This window comes from Chrysochloris asiatica, unplaced genomic scaffold (genome assembly GCF_000296735.1).
Source record: "Chrysochloris asiatica unplaced genomic scaffold, ChrAsi1.0 scaffold00139, whole genome shotgun sequence".
Lineage (NCBI taxonomy): Eukaryota > Metazoa > Chordata > Mammalia > Afrosoricida > Chrysochloridae > Chrysochloris > Chrysochloris asiatica.
In genome coordinates this window covers 3,855,322-3,874,815 of record NW_006408657.1, presented here as the reverse complement: position 1 = coordinate 3,874,815, position 19,494 = coordinate 3,855,322, and the positions used below count along the sequence as shown (strand labels likewise).

The 19,494-nt window shown below is 37.4% G+C and overlaps 1 protein-coding gene across 1 annotated transcript in view; it reads left to right on the top strand.

The window, feature by feature from the left end:
* Positions 1-5,743: 5,743 nt before the first annotated feature.
* Positions 5,744-19,494, top strand: part of LOC102838260 (dystrophin-like) — a 3,237,302-nt gene continuing 3,223,551 nt past the window's right edge. The window contains exon 1 of the mRNA XM_006870144.1: positions 5,744-5,926. Within this exon, the coding sequence (XP_006870206.1) occupies positions 5,920-5,926 (7 nt within the window). The 5' untranslated portion in view covers positions 5,744-5,919. The remainder of the gene's footprint in view (positions 5,927-19,494) is intronic.

Below are 19,494 nucleotides of genomic sequence, written 5' to 3'. Positions count from 1 at the left end.
AGAAGAATTGATGCTTTTGAGTTATGGTGTTGGAGGAGAATATTGAAAGTGCCATGGGCTGCCTAAAGAACCAATAGATCTGTTTTGGAAGAAGTACAGCCAGAGTGCTCCTTGGAGGCCAAGATGGCCAAACTTTGTCTCACATACTTCGGACATATTGTCAAGAAGGACCAGTCGCTGGAGAAGGATATCATGTTTGATAAGGTGGAGGGTCAGAGAAAAAGAGGAAGACTCCCAATAAGATGGATTGGCCAAGTGGCAGCATTGATGGACTCAAGTATGGCAACAGTAGTGAGGTTGGCCCAGGATCGGGCAGTGTTTCGTGCTGGTGTGCATAAGGTTGCTATGGGTCGGTGCCAACTCGATGACACCTAACAACAACAACAAGGAGTCCTGGTGTAGTGCTGTGGGATAAAGCACTGGACCACAAGGTCAGTTTTAACCACAAGGTTGATGGTTTAAATTTACCAGCTGCTCTTATAAAACCTTATACATGGTGGCTGGGAATCAAAGTGACACGATCGCACTAAATAACAGCAAAGGAGACTAAGAGCAGTGTATTACCAAGAGAACTTGTCTGCACTGAGCACAGAGACATGCCTAAATATGCTTTGTGTGGAATAAACCTTGGCATGTATGAACTGGAACCCTAGTAGCAATACTTTTGACTTACCCTTGTACTTCAAGACAGATCTTGAAATGGTCTTTTTGACAACGAATGTCATGTTATTCCTCTTCAAGATGCCATTCCTGGTATAGGAGACCATATGATTGTTTTACTCAAAATGATCAGTACCAGTCTATTTCAGCTCAATAATGCCTAGGATATGTGATGCTATGCATTACATGCCATTTTTGAAAACTTTCAATTTTCTTAGATTCATGCTTCATAATTCTATGTTCTAGTTATTAATGGATGTTTCCAGCTGTTTTTTTTGTTTTGTTTTGTTTTGTTTTTTCTTTCTCATTTGAGTCTTGCCACATCAAGGAAATAAAAGTTCAGAAAACTATACTTCATGCCATTAAAGTTGACTTTACTCTGAGTCGTATTTTGAGTGCCTTCCAACCCATGGGACTCATCTTCTGCCACTGTATCAGGCAACGTTCTGTTACTATTCGTAAGTTTTTCACTGACCTATTTTTTAGTAGATTGCTTGGTCTTTCTCAGTATATAAACTCTGTTGAATCTTCTGTACCATGGGTAACTCTGAAAGCATTTTAAATACCGAAGACAGTTCTTCCAACATCACAGTAACAAACCACCACAAAACAACAGTCTGACAGACTAGTGGTGACTTCTAGTCCATAATCCTCATGAAAACAGGATCCATATATGTTTTGTTCACCATGAATACATGAATAAATAGAAGCAAATTCTTCAAGTACTCTGTGAGGACTTAAGATTTACCAATGGACTTATAGTTTACAAAGAAAGACAAATAAGGTCATATTGTTGTTGTTAAGTGCCGTCGAGTTGGTTCCGACCCATAGCGACCCTGTATAGGGATTCCGAGGAGCAGCTGATGAGCTTGAACTGCCAACCTTGCAGTTCAAATGGCTTTGCAGTCTGGTGCATTAACCCACAGCGCCACACCAGGACTCCATAGCCATATAGTGTCACTCAGTTTATTTCACTTCTCAGTTTCTCATCTGTAAAATAGAAATAATAATAGATTATTTTTATAAGTTGTAAGTTACGGTTGCTAAGTCCCTATATAGTAGGGATAGATGATCAACTGATGGTTCAATTGACTGATTGATAGATGGACAGATATGTTCTCTGTGTATATCTGTATGTATACATGGGTCATTAGAAAAGTGTTACTATGGTTCTACTTCATACATTTAGTTAGTAAAGTCCCACTGAGTCAGTTCCAACTCATAATGACCCTGTATAGGGTTTCCAAGGAGTTGCTGTTGGGCTTGAACAGCTGACCATATGGTTAGTAGTCCAGTGCTTATCCTAGAGTGCCACAATAGGATTCCAGTCTATACTAAGGTTTATTACAAACAAAGTATGTTTAAACGTGTTAATGCAATCAGTGGATGCCTGCAGACAATCCTCTCAGTAATACATTTGTCTTGGTTGTTGTTGATGTGTTAAGTGCTGTCGAGTTTGTTCGGACTCACAGCAACCCTGTATAGGGTTTCAGAGGGGCAGCTGGTGGGTTTGAACCACCAACCTTGCAGCTTAAACTGACCTTAGGGTCCAGCACATTAACCTGCAGTGCCAAACCAATATAGGACTCTCAGTCTTTTTTATAATTCTTACAGTTAAAAAAAAAAAAAAAAAAGACCAATCAAAACAGTGACTTTTGACGGGATGTGATAAGCCAGTTAATTTCAAGCAGAGGTCAGTTAATAAAGTATGGCAACTTTTTGGGGGATTCCAAAGAATAACCTTGATAGATTTTGTTGAAGGACACAAGAGGATCAAGGATTAGAGAGGTGGAAGCATCATTTTCAGATGAATGGGGCGGCTAACCTCAAGGTCAGCAGTTCGAACCAACAGCCGTTCCGCGGGAGAAAGACGAGGCTTTCTGCTCCCATAAAGATTTACAGCCTCGAAAACCCTGTACAGGGTCACTATGAGTAGGAACCGACTCCACGGTACTTAACAACAACAACATAGACCAAAATGGAATCCTGGTGTGGCGTTGTAGGATAAGAACTCAACTGCAAAGTTGGTGGGTCACACTCACCTGCCACTCCTTGGAAACCCTATACAGGATCACTATGAGTTGGAACGGAGTCGACAGCACTTAATAACAACAACATAGACCTAAATGGAGGGTACGTTGAGAAACAATAGCTTTACATTTTGATATTATTGTTTAACAAAGGTTTTTATGATTTTGTAAAAATACTTTTTGAGTTATACATTTTTCTTAAAACATTTCCCAGCAATTTTTAAGTGTTGTGTATTTACCGTTAGTATGATGAAGGCAAAGAAGTCTAAGGAACTATGAAATTGACAGGAAAATATAATCTTGTTGTTGTTGTCAAGCACCGTCGAGTCAGTTCTGACTCATGTGGTGGTGGTCGTGGTGTGTGCCTTGGAGTCAGTCCCGACCCATAGCGACCCTGTACAGGGTTTCCGAGGCTGTAAATCTTTACGGGAGCTGAAAGCCTCATCTTTCTCCAGCGGAATTGCTGGTAGTTTGGAACTGCTGACCTTGAGGTTAGCAACCCGACTGGTAACCTCTACCCTACCAGAGCACCATAGTTTTGACTCATAGCGACCCTGTATAGAGTTTCCTAGGAGCGGCTGGTGACTTTGAATCACCTACCTTGTGGTCTTGTGCTTATTAAACAGCGCCCCATCAGGACCCCTAATTTTATCTAGGGAATGAATTCCTCACACAGCCAAGGATGTTTCAAGCTGGTAACTGAAGATTGGATGGGAGGTAGGCAATCAGAATTGAGGGAAGAATTCTGGATAAGTGAGACAGAATGTGTAAAATTTCTGAGACAGGAAGGAGCAGTGTTTTTAGAGTCACTCACATAATTCATTTTGGCTGGAGCAAAGTGTGAAGGAAAGTAGGTGGGGTAAGAGATGAAGCTGGAGAGGTAAACAGAGGCCAAGGTTATTATACAAACCACATAGTATTTATGCTACTGTAAGCTGACGTACTAACTACAAGTTATTTTTTTTGTAAACTAGTGATAGATAAACATTTTCAGGATTGTTATGTGAGCGATCTATGTAATATTTTAGAGAAAATTCAGTGGGTTTTAAATGGACTCTGTCATTCTATTATTTTTTTCTGCATTAAAGAAAACAAACAAACATAAATTTCTAACTATTATATGCCGTTGCTCATGTTGTTAAGTGTTGTCGAGTCGGTTCTAATTCATAGCAACCCTGTATAGGGTTTCCAAGGAGCTTTGGTGAGTTTGAATCACCTACTTTGTGGTTCAAACTGATCTTGTGGTCCAGTGCTTTACCCCACAGCGCCACACCAGGACTCCTGATGTATGTCCTGATAGGTGATAGGGATTATTCATTAGTTAGGATTGACTTGATGCACCTGGTTTTGTTTGTGTTTGTTAGATAATAAAATTTGAATGGAGTTTGAATAGCTAAGATGGATGTACATACACTCACGCACACACACACACCCCTTAATAGGGTCTCTGTTGATTTAGTACTGCAGAGATCCTATAGGACAGAGATGAACTGCTCTATAGGGTTTCTAAGGCTATAAATCTTTATAGAAGTACACTGACAGTCTTTCTCCCACAAAAATGGCTGGTGGATTCAAGTTGTAGACTTTTTGGTCAGCAGCTGCGCATTTTAATCACTGTGCCACCAGGTCTCCAGCATATACTTTGCTTTGCTGCTGTTGTTAAGTGCCATCAAGCCAGTCCACGACTCATGACACCCAGTATGGGTGTCCAAGGCTTTGAAACTTCATGGGATCAGAAAGCCTCATTTTCCTCCCATGGAGCAGCTGGCGGGCTCGAAACTTGTGGTTCGCAGTTCAGTGCTTATAGTGTGGAGCCACCGCACTCCCATATATGACATTGTTGTTGTTGTTGTTAAGTGCTGTCGAGTCGGATCCAACTCATAGTGATCCTGTATAGGGTTTCCCAGGAGCAGCTGATGAGCCTGAACTGCCGGTCTTGCGGTCCAAACCGACTTTGCAGTTCAGCGCATTAACCCATAGCACCACACCAGTATTTAAGATACGCAAAATGAATTGTGACTTATAATTTCAAAATGTAGCTACCTAACAAGCTGTCTGTTGATTTTGTGGACTGGAGAATAACTGAATATCTGATAAATGGTTGAGAGAACACGTAAAATTTTATCAACTTCTCCCTTTTTAAATGTTTTTTTCATGAAGACACCAAAACTTTTTTGGTTTATAGTTTTAAAGACTAAAATTTAAATTCCTGAAAGACAGGAATACTTAGAAGTTTTGTTTCAAATGAATGTTGTATAGCTTGATGGAAACTGCATTATTTCTTTTATCTATTTTTAAAAAAATAGCAACTATGCCATAAATGGTCTTTTTAAAAGACAACATGCATTTTCTTAAAAGGGCCCTTATTTACTTAGTAAGCAAGCTGTAGGAGAAATCCAACTAATCGAATTTCTACTTTCTAAAGAAAGCCCTCTTAAACTCAAAACATCAGATATAAAATCAACCCTTGGGAGAAACACTCTGAGTATCAGACTTCAAATGTCTCCAATGTGCAAATTAAGTAAGATCTCCTTGAAAAAAAATATATTGTCTTCTTAGAGAAATGTTCCAATAGAATCATAAGAGGCACATTCCAGTTGAGAAAGTGCATGCTGTATTTGATAATAAAGCCGAGATGTGAAGCTCGGCACACAGCATCCTGATTTTAAAAAGTACAATCAGAAGAGAGAGTTTTTACCATAAAGGGGTAGAGGAATAAAAACAACCAAGCTTTCAGTTTCAACAATTTGATTTTTCTCAAAGAACTCCACTCTTGATATAGTTGGGAAGAGAATCTAACCCAAAAGCTATGCATCTATAGAGGGGACCGTGCAGATCTGAGTGAGGTTTGCAGATCCACTGGTTTTGAGGCAGGAAGAATGCTCGTTAAATGCAGAACGCTGCTTTGGCTCGTGTGTTTGCTCCGAGGTGTAGGTTTTGTTCGACTGACGTATCAGATAGTCAGAGTGGTTACCACACCGACGTTGTAGCAGCTGCATAATAAATGACTGAGAGAATCATGTTAGGCATGCCCACCTAACCTAACTTGAATCATGCGAAAGGGGAGCTGTTGGAATTCAAATAGACTTTCTGGTTCCCAGCAGTCGGCAGTAATAGAATGCTTTCAGGAAGATGACAAAATCAGGAGAAAGATGCTGTTTTGCACTATCTTGATTTGTTACAGCAGCCAACTTATTGGCATGATGGAGTGACAGGAAAAACAGCTGGCATGGAAGGTAGGATTATTAAAGCTATTACATCATTATGAATAAAATTAGAAGCTGACCATGACAAAGCATATGTTTGAACAAGCAGCTGTTAGTAGCTGAGGTTTGTTGCCGAGCTCTTCAAACTCTGCAAACAGTGTTGCTTTTACAGCCTGGATTTTAAGATTACCTTGTGCTGCGTTAGATTTTTGGGGGGTGTTCTTCCTTCCAATCTCAGGGAAACACTTCTCGGACAGAAATCAGTGTTAGAAGATTTTAAAATAAAGTATTTCTCAAGACTCGGCTTTCTCCAGGTAGATGATGACAGGGGTAAAAACCTATGGGGAAATCTCCCTCAGCTCAGTTTCATTCATTTTAGTTGCAAGAACTGATTGATATATTGGCATATTCAGACATTGGAAAAAATGAGAATGTATAGAATGTTTGCATAGGATGAAGACTGTTACACTTGGTTTCTCTTTTAAAAGGAGTTTGTCTGTCAGTCTGTTCTCCTCATCAGTTCCTCGCTTTTGACATTTATTCAGTCATTCTGCATTATATGAAGAAAATACATCAATATCTCCTGCAGGGTTTTTCAGCAACTCCAGCATCTGTTTCAGCTATTGAACTGTATTCACGTTTTGCCAAGTTGATGTCGACCCAGCTGGTCTATCATTTCTCGCTTGATTACTGCTCTTAATTTCTCTGTTTCAGCTTGTTTCAGATAGGACTTTGAACGTTGTTAATGAGAAATGACAGAAAATGATAAATTATTGATAATTGGAGCCTTTATTTATTTATTTATGTTGGAAGCCCTGCGTACAATTTTTAGAACCCTTTTCTGTTTTGCAATATTTCTTTCCCATACAATCAGTTGATTATACTTATAAGTACTTTTAAACAAATGGAGCATGAGACCGGACTGTATTTGGTTCCAAAAATAAAGTTTTTCTGGGAAAGGGGACCAATTTAAGCTTTTTATAGAAACTGTGCATCGTTTCCATATTCTGTCTTCATAAGCTGTCATGGGGATCTGTCAGTGAGTATATATTGGACGGAACATATTGAAATAATTTTTATCACCACTAGGGTAACGAGAAAATAAAACATGCAAAGCTGTTTTTAACAAGTGATTGCTTAAAACAGATGTCAAATAATATAGAAATCGATTTTCCTGAATAGGAAGAACATGATTGCTAACTATCTATAGAATTCAGAATCTTTCAGCATTCTACCCAGTCTCTCTAAGAGTCTGGGTAGCTGAGGCATCCAAATGAATAGACTTATCATATATGAACATTTAATATGTTCATATACTAGCTAATCAGAAGACTACCTATATGTGTTGTGTTTTCCTGTATTAACTACAATATCCCAGACAGTATGGTCAAGGAAGACTCTTAGCTGTTATGTAACTTTTCCCCCCTCAATGCTAGTCCATGTTTTTCAGTTACGCATTCCTCTTAGACAAAGTGAGTTAAAATAACATGTGCTTTAATTTTAGTGCATCAAGTAGAAATTGGTGGGTTAGTTACAGTACTTGGATTCATCTAAATTACTTACTAACTTGATATTTTGAAAATCATCAAGGATTTGCATGAGTACTTTTTAACCTTGAAGCATACATGACTTTAGTTGAATGTAATTCAGAATTCATACATTCAGGAAGCCAGAAACTAGTTATCTAAATGTGGAATTTTAACTGCAAACATATTTTTAGTTCTGGGCTTGGAGCAATCTGATTATTTATCGATGATACTTTTTGAGTACTCTTAGATGATTTCACACAGTTTGTTACAGTCCTTGATTAAGCTCAAAGTCTGACAAAATTTTGCATCTAAATGGTACAAGGTTATTTTTGAGTTGGTAGAAAAAAAAAATCAGCTACATCCATATTATTGTTCATATAGAATACAGTTTTCTTCTACCAATTTTATTTCTCAACTTTTTGCAATCATTTTAAGTGGCAATTCAAGTCTGGAAAAACTCTTTTCCATTGGACATTTAATAGGACTATCCTTTTGTGAATTGCTGTCTGTGAGAAAAATGTCAGCTTCTTGTTAGCCTCATATTCCTCTTACCATCGTTACTTTAAAAAGAAGGGTTTCTTTCAATGAAGATAGTGTAATTTAAATCAGCCACTGGACTTTCCAAACCCTGGCTTTGTCTTTGTTAGTTTGTAGTTGACGTTTGCTTAGTTTCTGAGGAAGAAGTGCTCTAGATTTGATTCCACTGATGAATGGAAAGGACAGACACTAGGTGGCACCAGCTGTTGATTATTAATGAATCTTACAGGCTTTGGGCCACACACCTGAAAATCAGGAGTATCCTTGCTGGTAAATACATTTTAAGAGTTGCAAACGTTCGTCAGTCTTTCTGGTTCTGGAACACCATTAGCATACAAAGTGAGGAGACTGTGTGAAGTCTCCAAATCCCTTTGGTTTAATTCCTTGTTTTGTGATAGAATTGAAGGGAAAAAAATGAAGGAGAAATGCATACAAATAGAAAGATAGCATGAAAGAGACTTGGGACAAAAAGAAATGGCCCCTACAAACATTGAAATATTATTTTTATTCACATTTGAAATAGGTGATTTTACAAATCTCTGAATTTCTCCAGTTTTCTATAAACTCAAATTTACTTTTTTCCCCCTCAAAAAGCATTTGTAATGTAAAAGAAACTATTTGTCTGTTTTAGATAAAGATTGATTGAGCATCCTTTCTTTCATTTATGGTGAAAATGTGCATAATCAAACACACACCATCAGTTCTACTTGTACATTTCAGTAACAAGGACTCCATTCTTCAAATTGATGCAAGCATTCTCATACCAGTTATGTTAACGAAATGTCCCCCAAACAAAAGCCTCCACTTCCCCTCTCTCTCATCCCTCTAATAATTCTTGTTTTTGTTTTTTTTTATATTTGCCTATTACACATAAATGAAATTATACACTATTTGTCTTTTTGCGATTGACTTATTTCACTCAGCATGATGTTTTCAAGGTTCATCCATGTTGTAGCATCATTCCAGACATGATTTTTCTTTATTACTGAGTAGTAGAGCATCATTTATTTTTAAAATTCATAAACCTCCCTTGTTGTTGTTGATGTCAGGTGCTATTGAGTTGGTACCAACTCATAGCGACCCTATGCACAACAGAACGAAACACTGCCCATTCCTGTGCCAACCTCACAATCATTGCTACATTTGAGCCATCGTTGCTGCCACTGTGACAGTCCATCTTCCGGCATTATATTGGACAATATTCTGGTGCTCTTTATCATGTTTCGGTATTCAATATTCTGGTGCTGACAGTGTTTCTCTGCTATTCATATGTTTGTCAGTGACTAAATATTGTACAGTAGTCTGTCTCTCCTTCCTAGTCTGGCTTTGTCTGGAAGCTCAGCTGAAACCTGTCCACTGTGGGTGACCCCTGCTGGTATTTAAAACACCTGTGGCATAGCTTCCAGACTCACTGCTGGAACACAAGCTACCACAGTATGAAAAATTGACGAGTGGTGGAGAAACCTCCCTTAGTTCTCCGTTTTCACTCTGTTGAGTGAGACTTCCCATACATGCAAGAATAGCTTGCCTTCAGGTGTGTTGCCCTTCAGAGAGATGGGCAGGGAAAAACATTACAGTTTCAGAAGTAAACTTTGGAGTTTTTTTTTTTTTTTTTTTTTTTTTTTTTGAGAAGCTTGCTACACCCTATTACTCCCACATTCTCATGTCATTCCTATTTTAATAATGAAAAAGCCAATAAAACATACTACATAAGCACAGACAAACCTGGAAAAAAGATAATACTGCTTAAAAAGAGAGCCACAACAATAGTTCAAATGAAGAGAAAGCAGCGTTCATAATTAGGGTGGGGATAATAAATAACTATTCATAACATAATATATTTTTTTCAAGAGCCTATGGAAAAGAATACAATAGTGCTATTTATCCAGAAGATGGTATGGAAGGAAGTTGGTAAAGATTGTTATGTCCTTATGGTCAAGCTGGATGTTTTTCTTTTTATACAACAGTCTGGTAGATTAATTGACTTACTAAATGATTCTGCCTTTAGTTTGCCAATTACTGAATCATTGTAAACCCAGAAAGGGGCCTCTACCTGATTGGTCTGTAGCTCGGGCCAACTGACACAAGATGACCATGATGTGATCTTGCAGAGTATGCTCTATGATTCTTGGTCCCACTTGGATTGTGAAATATGAATATATAAAACTTGAAGGAAGATTCAAATATTCCATCTAGCCTGGGAAGGAGTGGAAACATACTGAGTTATTAGAATTCTGAAGGACTTTGACCATCTTAAAAAAATGTGATAAGGCAAAGAAGATAAAATTTCAATAGGACTAAGTATAACATCCTGCATTAGTATATTTTTTAAAATGTGACAAGTACAAAAGAGAGAGCTTTAATTTAGTGAAAGATTTAAAGCATAACAATTATTCACTGATGTATACTTATTGATTTTTATGGCCATATTTTGTTGACCAACATCAGCCACAGTCTTATCAAAATCAAAGTAATGTGTCAAAAGTGTGATCTGAAAAAGATGAGATGTTAGTATCCATATTGTTCTTCTTGTTGTTGTTGGTAAGTGCCGTCAAGTCGGTTCCAACTCATAGCAACCATGTATAGGCTTTCCAAGAAGCAGCTGGTGGGTTTGAACTGTTGACCTTGTGGTTTTCAGCCCAGTGCTGATCTTACAACACCACACCTGGTATGGTACTATAGAATTAGCACTGGACTTCAAGGTCAATTTGAATTGCAAGTTGGTGGTTCAAACCCACCAGCTGCTCCTTGGACATCCTATACACGGTTGCTATGAGTCAGAACTGACTTGACGACACTTAACAATAACATATATATGTTGTTGGGAGTCAACAATGATCTGCACTCTGGTAATATTAAAATACCTGTCCAAGTCCACGGCTGATGGCAACATTAAGCATGCATGTGAAACGATTCTGTTGAATAGATGAGTGACAGTGGATTCTGTGACAAATCATTTGCAAATCAGCCATGACTCTGCCTATGAGATCAACCACGACAGATTTGAGTTTTGAAAAGTTTGTGCAAGATGGGTACAGAAAGAACCCATGGAGGAACATAGACAGAAGTGCTTGGACATCTGCAAACAAAATTTGGACCAATACTCGAAGATCGATAAAAGTTTCTTTAAAAAGTTGATACTCGTGACTAGACAAGAATTCATCACAAGGAGCCTGCGAGTAAATGGCAGAGCATGGAATGGAAACATCCTCAATCACCGACCAAGAAAAAGTCCAAAAGTCAACCGTCAGCTGGACAATTGATGTTTACAGATTTCTGGGATTCTCAAGGGCCAGTATTGGAATACTATTAGGAGAAAGGTTCAACAATCAACAGTGCTCATTACGGTGAGATGCTCACTAAAGAGCTGAAGACTAAATTTCAGATTAAACACAGAGGACTGCTATCCAAGAGCTTTGTGATCTTGCATGACAAGATCACCTCTGTCCACACTGCTGACGTCATTTTGAAATGTTAAGGCATCTTCCCTATAGTCCTGATCTTGCTCGATCAGACTTCCCCTTGTTTAGCCCCCTGAAAGCAGCCCTTCGAGGATGAAGATTCACATCTGATGAATAAGTCAAGTCAGTGGGGTATTTGTGGCTCACAACTCAACCTAAAACATTTTTAAATAAGGGAATACAAAAACATGTGGACAAATGAACAAAATGTATTGAAAAGCAAGGAGGTTATGTAAAAAATGATGTATTTGTCTTTTTGTGATCTAAAAGATGAGAAAAAGAAATTCTATAGCCAGAGTGTAATTTTTGACTCACCCTCTTGTGTGTGTGTGTGTGTGTTTGTATGTGTGTGTGTATGTGTATAGTCGTCCTGGTAAGACTCCATAGGATAAGCACTCAACTTCAAGTTCGGTTTGAATCTCAAGGTCAGCAGTTCAAGCTTACCAGTCACTCCTCAGAAACACTATACAGGGTCGCTGAGTCAGAATTGACTTGATGCCACTTAACAACAACAACAGCATATATATATGATATGATATGATATGATATGATATGATATGATATGATATGATATTTTAGGGCAATACCATGTTCGAAGAGGAACTTTAGTATCTGAGAGAGTATCCAGTGAAAAGAGTCAGGATGAAGAAAGGTCCTAGAAACTATGACATGTGAGGGGTGTTGAAATGTGGAAAACTGCTTGAGGGAATAAAATAAGAGTAAATATAAGTGGATGTCAAATATTAGATGAACAATAATATAAAAAAGAGGGATTAGATTCAGTTGTACCTGTCTGGAAAGAGAGAGAAATATCTACTCACGTAGTTGTGTAAGCAACTTTCAGTTGGTTGAGTGCTTTGGGCCAGTGTGCTTCTTGCTGCTCGAGTGTTTAGTGCTGGGAGCAGAGCACTTGTACTAAGGGAAGTTGAAGAAGATGTCTGCAATTTTTGGTAACTTTAAGAATTGTTATGTCTAATTGTGTCATGAAATAATATTTTTCCATTTTAGATATTGCTTTTAAGTATCTCTACTACTTTACTTGTGCACTCTAGACAAATGATGACCCATTTATGTTTGACCAAAAAGCTAAGAATGATTGTTGCATTTCTAAAAGATTACAAAAATAAAAAGATGAATAATATTTTGTGACCTGAGAAATTATATGAAATTCAAATTTGTTGTTGTTAAGTCCCGTGGAGCCAATTTAGACTCATAGTGACCCTGTGCAGGCTTCCCAATACCAGGAGCAGGAAGTCTCATAGTTCTTGCACAGAGCAGATGGTGGACTCAAACAGTTGACACTGTGGTGATAAGGCCCTCCAGTACTTAGCCTAAGGAGCCATTGCACTCCCTATTCAAATTTTGTTGTTGTTAAATATCCGTCAAGTTTGTTCTGACTAATAGTGACCCTGTATAATGCTTAACATATGAGGCCACAGTGCTCTAATTCAAATTTCAGTACCCATAAAGTTGTATTGAAAAGCAAGTCATTCACATTTGTTGACATACTGTCTATGAAGGTTGGTTTTGTGCTAAAAAGGCAAAGTTAAATAGTTGTGACAAAGACCTGACAGCCTACAAAGCCCAAACTATTTACTATTAGGTCTCTGATATAAAAGTTCGCTGATCTCACCTATAGGCTACAAGGAAACTGATTTTTGTTCACTGAATTAAGTATCTAGAACAAACTAGATCACACTGAAATATCAGCTGAGACTAGAATGAAACTTCTATGGCCCATTGTTGTTTTTAAGTGCTTCCAGTCGATTTTGACTCATAGCCACCTTGTATAGGGTTTCAGAGGAGCACTGGTAGGTTGCAACTGGCAATCTTGTGGTTAACAATGCAGTGCTTATCCTACAGAGCCACATTCCCCGACCCATAATGACCCACACATATTCAACTACTTGAGACTTTGAAAGGCAATTGGAATATACAACCTAGAAATTAAACGTGGACCATTTAAGCTGCTCATCTCAGGATAGATTTTACTTGCTCAAAAATGTTTGTAATTTGATGTTGTTATAAAAAAGTTTTGGCTTTAATGCAATCAGTGGTTTATATATATATTACCAACTTTGTCTAAACCCATGCTTCTTGTTGAACTTATTTGTTTTCTAAGTTTCTGTTATTTGTATTGTTGGAAATCACTTCTTGCAGCTTACACTTTGGTTTTCTTCATAGGTCTATACCCTCCCCAGCAGCTTTGATTTTGCAGAGTTCTGGAGAGATGCTAACTTCTTAAAACAAATGAGGGTGTTATTGATAAAATAGGTCTGAGAGAGAATTAAAGAATAACAAGGTTGAAATACATGGACTGTGCTATAAAAGAAAGTTGAGACTGATAGTAAATGATTGAAATGCTATGCTAAAGTTAAAAGTTAGCAATGGAATATTTAGGAGATATTTCTCAGAACATAAGAATATGAGAGATAATTTTTTTTTTCATAGAATCATATTCAGATGCTAAGCATAAAACTAAGGGGTCCTGGATTTACCATCAAAAAGTACTATATTATAATCTCTACAGTTTCACAATTATAAAACTCAAATTCCTGCTTTTATTTTTTTAATTTTTTTTCCTAGGAAAGGATATAATTTCTGTTCACTGGTTGCAATGGAAATTCCTGTAAAATCCATAAGATTCTTATTTTATTTCCACGAGGATGTTACCGAGCAGATATCTTGTGATGCCTGTCTCTATGGTAACAGATACAAGGCTTAAGGGTCTGAAGGAAATTTTTCCTATTGGCTTAGGAATCTGGAGCGATGAGGGAGACTCACTGAGGAAGAGGATAAAGCTGGGGGAAGGAAAAAGAGGCAATTGTGAAAAGGCTGTGAAGAGGGAGGTTTTTTTCTGTGTGAAAACAATTTCATTTTCTCTTAATCTACCTCAGAATGATACAAATGCCAACATACAAGTGAAGTTTACAACAAAATTCAAAAAAGATTTTGAAAAGTATTGTTTTGCTACCATACAGTGAATTTTATGTATCTGAAGGCACAGGGTTTTGTTGTGTTCCCCTCCCCCCTTAGTTTTTTCCCCTTGCTTTTCACTATGCAAAGATTGCTTCTATCCTGAAATTGATAAGAGGAGGGCTGTACCCCTGGTAAATTTCATTCTTGTTGTTGCTGTCACAGATCCTGATCTTTTAGAGGACTTTCTTTTTCCTGATTCCAAGGGTAAGAATATTGAGCTCTGCTTGGCATTCCTCACAGTCACTGAGTTTCTGAGGCAATTAAGAAGCTACACTGTCCTTCTTAGATATTTCTTTTAAGTCCCTTTCTCCTAAAGACCCATAATAAGTATGGCAATTAACACTGCTTCTTTGAAAGTTGAACGTTTCTTTCAGACTGTGCTGAGTAAGAGTGTACATTTTTACATGTTTTACTTTGTTTCTTTCAATAAAATAATATGAACAAGAAACCCCAGAAATTTTTAGAATATTTGGTTTTTCATGTGTTTAACTTTGCCTGTATTTTTTTAAAACATTTAACTGAGAGAGAAAAAACAAACAAACACCAAGTTTGAATTGTTCTAAAAAGAACAAAGCATGGCTGCCTGTCCCCTTTGATTGAAAGCACATATCCAAGGTCTTGTCAAATAGCTAAAGGTGTTTAAAATATGTGTGCAATTTATACGTTCTTTAGGAAACATATGCCTAAGTCATGGAAGAAAAAGATGGCTATTTCACTATGAAGCCCTTGTATATATTTTCAACATTAACATTGGAGTTTTCATTTCTTTTGATGTTTTCATATGTTGTCCATTAGGGTCAAAGGTAAATGTAATAAATAATTGGCTTGCCCACTGCAATCCAATCGATTCTGACTCATAATGACCCTATATATGATTTCCAAGCCAGTAAATCTTTACAGGAGCAGATTACCTCATCTTTCTTTAATGGTGGAATTGAATCATGGACCTTGTGGTTAGCAGTTCAATGCTTATCACACAACACTACCAGGGCTCCATAAAGATTGGCTAGTCAGAAAAAAAAAAAAGAAAACCATAACTTGATCTAGAAAAATGCATACTTTAGGGACTGAAGATAAATATATTTAAAATGATAAATCATAAGAACAATGAACAAATATTCATTAAATGTTTCTTAGTTACAGTCATACTGCTTAAAACTTTAAAGGAATTGAAAATTTTTAAGGTTGATTTTCTGACATCGAGAAATGTATAGATTTTCTGTACAGGTACATTTTCCAAATTTAATCCATTTTGTGTAGATATAAATAACAAATATGACAATGTCTTCAGGACTTGTTCACACTGGCTTTAAAATTAAGTGAAAACAATAATGCTTCCTGTAATATTTCGGAGCCTTCTTTGAAAATTTTGGGAAATAATTTTTTAAGGCAAAACATTGTTAGGAATCCCATACATTTTGACCGTGTAAACAGTAATTGTCATACTGTGTGTGGTTTCTCAATAAAGCAAGACTACTTTAAATGTGAAATTTACACACTGATTTTGGAAACCGGGCTTTAGTTTTTAAAGTAAGCCATTCCTAATTTATGTCTAGCTGGACTGACCTTCAAAAACTTCTTCTTTTGTTGGGCTTTGGGCTTCTAGATGAAATGAAGAAAAGTGAAATGCAGGAAATAAGCAAATAGGTTTTCAAAATGGTTTCCATAAAAAGTACTATGGGAAATAGAAATTAGGAGACATGCTTCCAGCTATAGAGTAGATGGGAGATGGTAGAAACTCAAAAGCTGGCTGGCACACAGAGACTAGTCGATATCCATATTCACTCCAAGATGAACGGTGCCTATCAAAGTTCCAAAAGAAATATTGGCATTGCCTGGCATTTGGGAGTCTGGGTTATAAATACAAAGAACTAAGATGAAGAGTAGGGAAAATAAACCTATCACCATCAATCTGCTCTGATCATACGAATGGTATAATCAATGGTAATGCTCCCAAAATAAAACATCATAAGGACCATCATATTCTGATTTGACTAGCACAGACTTCTGATTTATGCATTATGGGTAGAATTATGCTGTATGACACCAATAAGCCAGATAATGGAAAATTACACTAATGTTAACTTGAAGTTTTATGGATCTTAGGCAAGTCGTATGACTCATTTATGTTCTATGATTAAATATTAAGAAGCAAAAAGAAGGAAATCTGAATAAAAACCTGCCTGTGATGAAAAATTAAGATCCATGGGTGGTGCAAATGGCTAAGCAGTAGACTACTGACATAAATAATTGGTGGTTCAAATCCACTTACTAGCACTACTGAAGAAAAGCCTGGCATTTTGTTTCCTTGGAGGTTACTGGCCAAGGATGCCCTATGTAGCACGATTCTACTCTGAAATACATGAGATCGCCATGAGTAGGTTTTTATATTTTCCATTTATGATAAAAACACTAATTTAGTGAGTAGGAATTTCAGGTACTTCTCCCTTTGACTTCTAACCCATTTATGGAATGGCTCTAGTAAGCACAATGACAGGAGGCAGAGCCCGTTTCTCCAGTAGGTCACTAACAACAGGGTAAGACACCATCGACTGAAGTAGCACATTGCTTCTGCAGTTTTCCAGTCATCCAACAAATATTTGTTGATAACTTCTAACTGCCAGATTCTATGCTAGAGCAAGATGACTAAGATATGGCCCCTGAGGAATTTAAAGATGAATGGCCTTTACATGAATGAAAAGAAGAAAATATCTACAGTGACAGTTTACCAGAGGGCAGGAGCAGATGTGAATCCAGACAGAAAAGCTGGTTTCAGAATGAGTTAGAGGTATCCAGGTTTCCTACTTTGATTGATGTAGACCTAGCTAGTCCATCAAAGAGCAAATTGATAGCTTAAAGCAAAATCAGTGAAATATATTTAATAATTCAAAGTAAAAGGTAAAGTGACATATTTAAAATATAACTTGATATGAGAAGGCACGTTGCTACCAGATGTTGCTCATCTCCACTGGAATCCAATCCAGAACGAAGAGGTTTAGACTGTTAATGAAAGGCAATCTCAGACAATGAGATTAAACATTTTAAAACCTAGTGTGAGTGTGGCCATACAAGCTCTCAGGAAGATTTTAAGAGAAATAATTTCTTTATGTACAGTTATATCCTTATTTCCTCTCTGTACAGTTTTCCCAGTCCTAAAATACCTTTAAAAAAAATTATATATATATATAGTGATCTCAGGGTTTAGCTATCTGTAATCAGAAGCTGTCTGAAAATATTTCACTTACATTTAAAATGAAATTGATCACATAATTAAGACCCAGAGAGAATACAGGAAAGCTACAAGAATGACATTTTATATAGGACAGACCTATTGCTGTGTAAACCTGTACCGTGAGGAAATTTTACTAAGTAATCGCCAAGGTTTTTTCCAACTTTGATATCATTCAATTAATTGACCTATAGTTTCAGTCCTGACTCTCCCTACCAGTTGCTATCAAATCCATTCCAATTTGTGGTGAACTCGTATGTGTCAGGATAGAACTGTAGTCCATAGGGCTTTAATGACACATCTGTTGGATGTGCTTGGCCTTTCTTCTGAGGTGCCTCTGGATAGACTCAATCTTCAAACTTTGTACTTAACAATTAAGAGCATTAACTGTTTTTTACCATCTAGACTCCCTGATTCCTAAAAACTTAAAAAGGCATGTTGTTGTTGTTGTTATGCCGGGGAGTCAGCTCCGACTCATAGCAACAGGGTTTCCAAGGCTATAAATCTTTATGGGAGCAGAAAGCCTCATCTTTCTCCCTCAGAACAGCTGGTAGTTTCGAACTGCTGACCCTGAGGTTAGCAGCCCGATTCGTAACCACTACACTACCAGAGCTCCTTAAAAAGGCATAGGTTTGCATTTTAAGTTGGAAGAAAAGGTATGGAACATTTTCTGACCAATTGATTTGTATAGAATCAATTTCTCTCTCTCGCTCTCTTTTTCCCTCTCTCACACCCTTTCTTTCTCTGCCTCTCCCTTCTCTCCTTTCCAAACATATATGGATGTATGTGTGTGTATGTATATCTCTATTTCTGTCACTATCTCTAACCCTTTGAGGTAATTTGAGTATCTAGGATAAAGGAAATTTTCCTCATAACACTCATTAATGGAATAATTTTCCTTTGTAGATGACTGAAAATCTGTTCACTTTTATTTATTTATTTATTTTTAAATTGTGAACTGAGTGATAGTTTACATGGGAGAATATCAGCTTTACATCATTGTTTCATTGCAATGATTACAATTGCCTCCATGCATTATCATTCAACAGTATTTGCTTCTATTCCCTCTGTTTTTGTTGGTTGGTTGGTTGCTTTTGGAGGGGTGGGGGTATATACACAAAAATACTCAGGAATATATAATAACTTAAACAAGCAAAGGGCACATTCTGCAAGCCTGCCTCCTGGCCACCAGCACTCAGTCCCTCTCTCCACGCCACCATCTCTGCCTCTATCTCTGGTATCACTGCTTCTCTGTACTGTAAGATTAACTACTCCCCTATTTCTGTTACAAAATTTCTACCTTTACAGCTGTGTTCATCTTGATTATTAAACTTTTGTTTTTTACTGAACTATAAACATAAAAAAGTAAGAAAATCATTAAGTGCAAAGTTTAAAAATTTATTACACAGTGTATGTTGTTGTTGTTGTTGTTGTTAGCTGCCATCGAGTCGGTATGGACTCATAGCGATCCTATGCACAACAGAACGAAACACTCCTTGGTCCTGGACCAACCTCACAATTGTTGCCATGATTGAGCCCATTGATATTGCCACTTTGCCAACCCATCTCGCTGGGGGTCTTCCTCTTTTTCTCTGACCCTCCACCTTACCAAACATGATATCCTTCTCCAGAGACTGGTCCCTCCTGACAATAGGTCCGAAGTATGAGAGACGAAGTTTGGCCATCCCGGCCTCCAAGGAGCACTCTGGCTGCACTTCTTGCAACACAGATCTGTTGGTTCTTTTCACAGCCCATGGCACTTTCAATATTCTCCTTCAACGCCATAACTCAAAAGCATCAATTCTTTTACAGTCTTCCTTATTCACTGTTCAGCTTTTGCATGCATATGAGGTTATTGAAAAT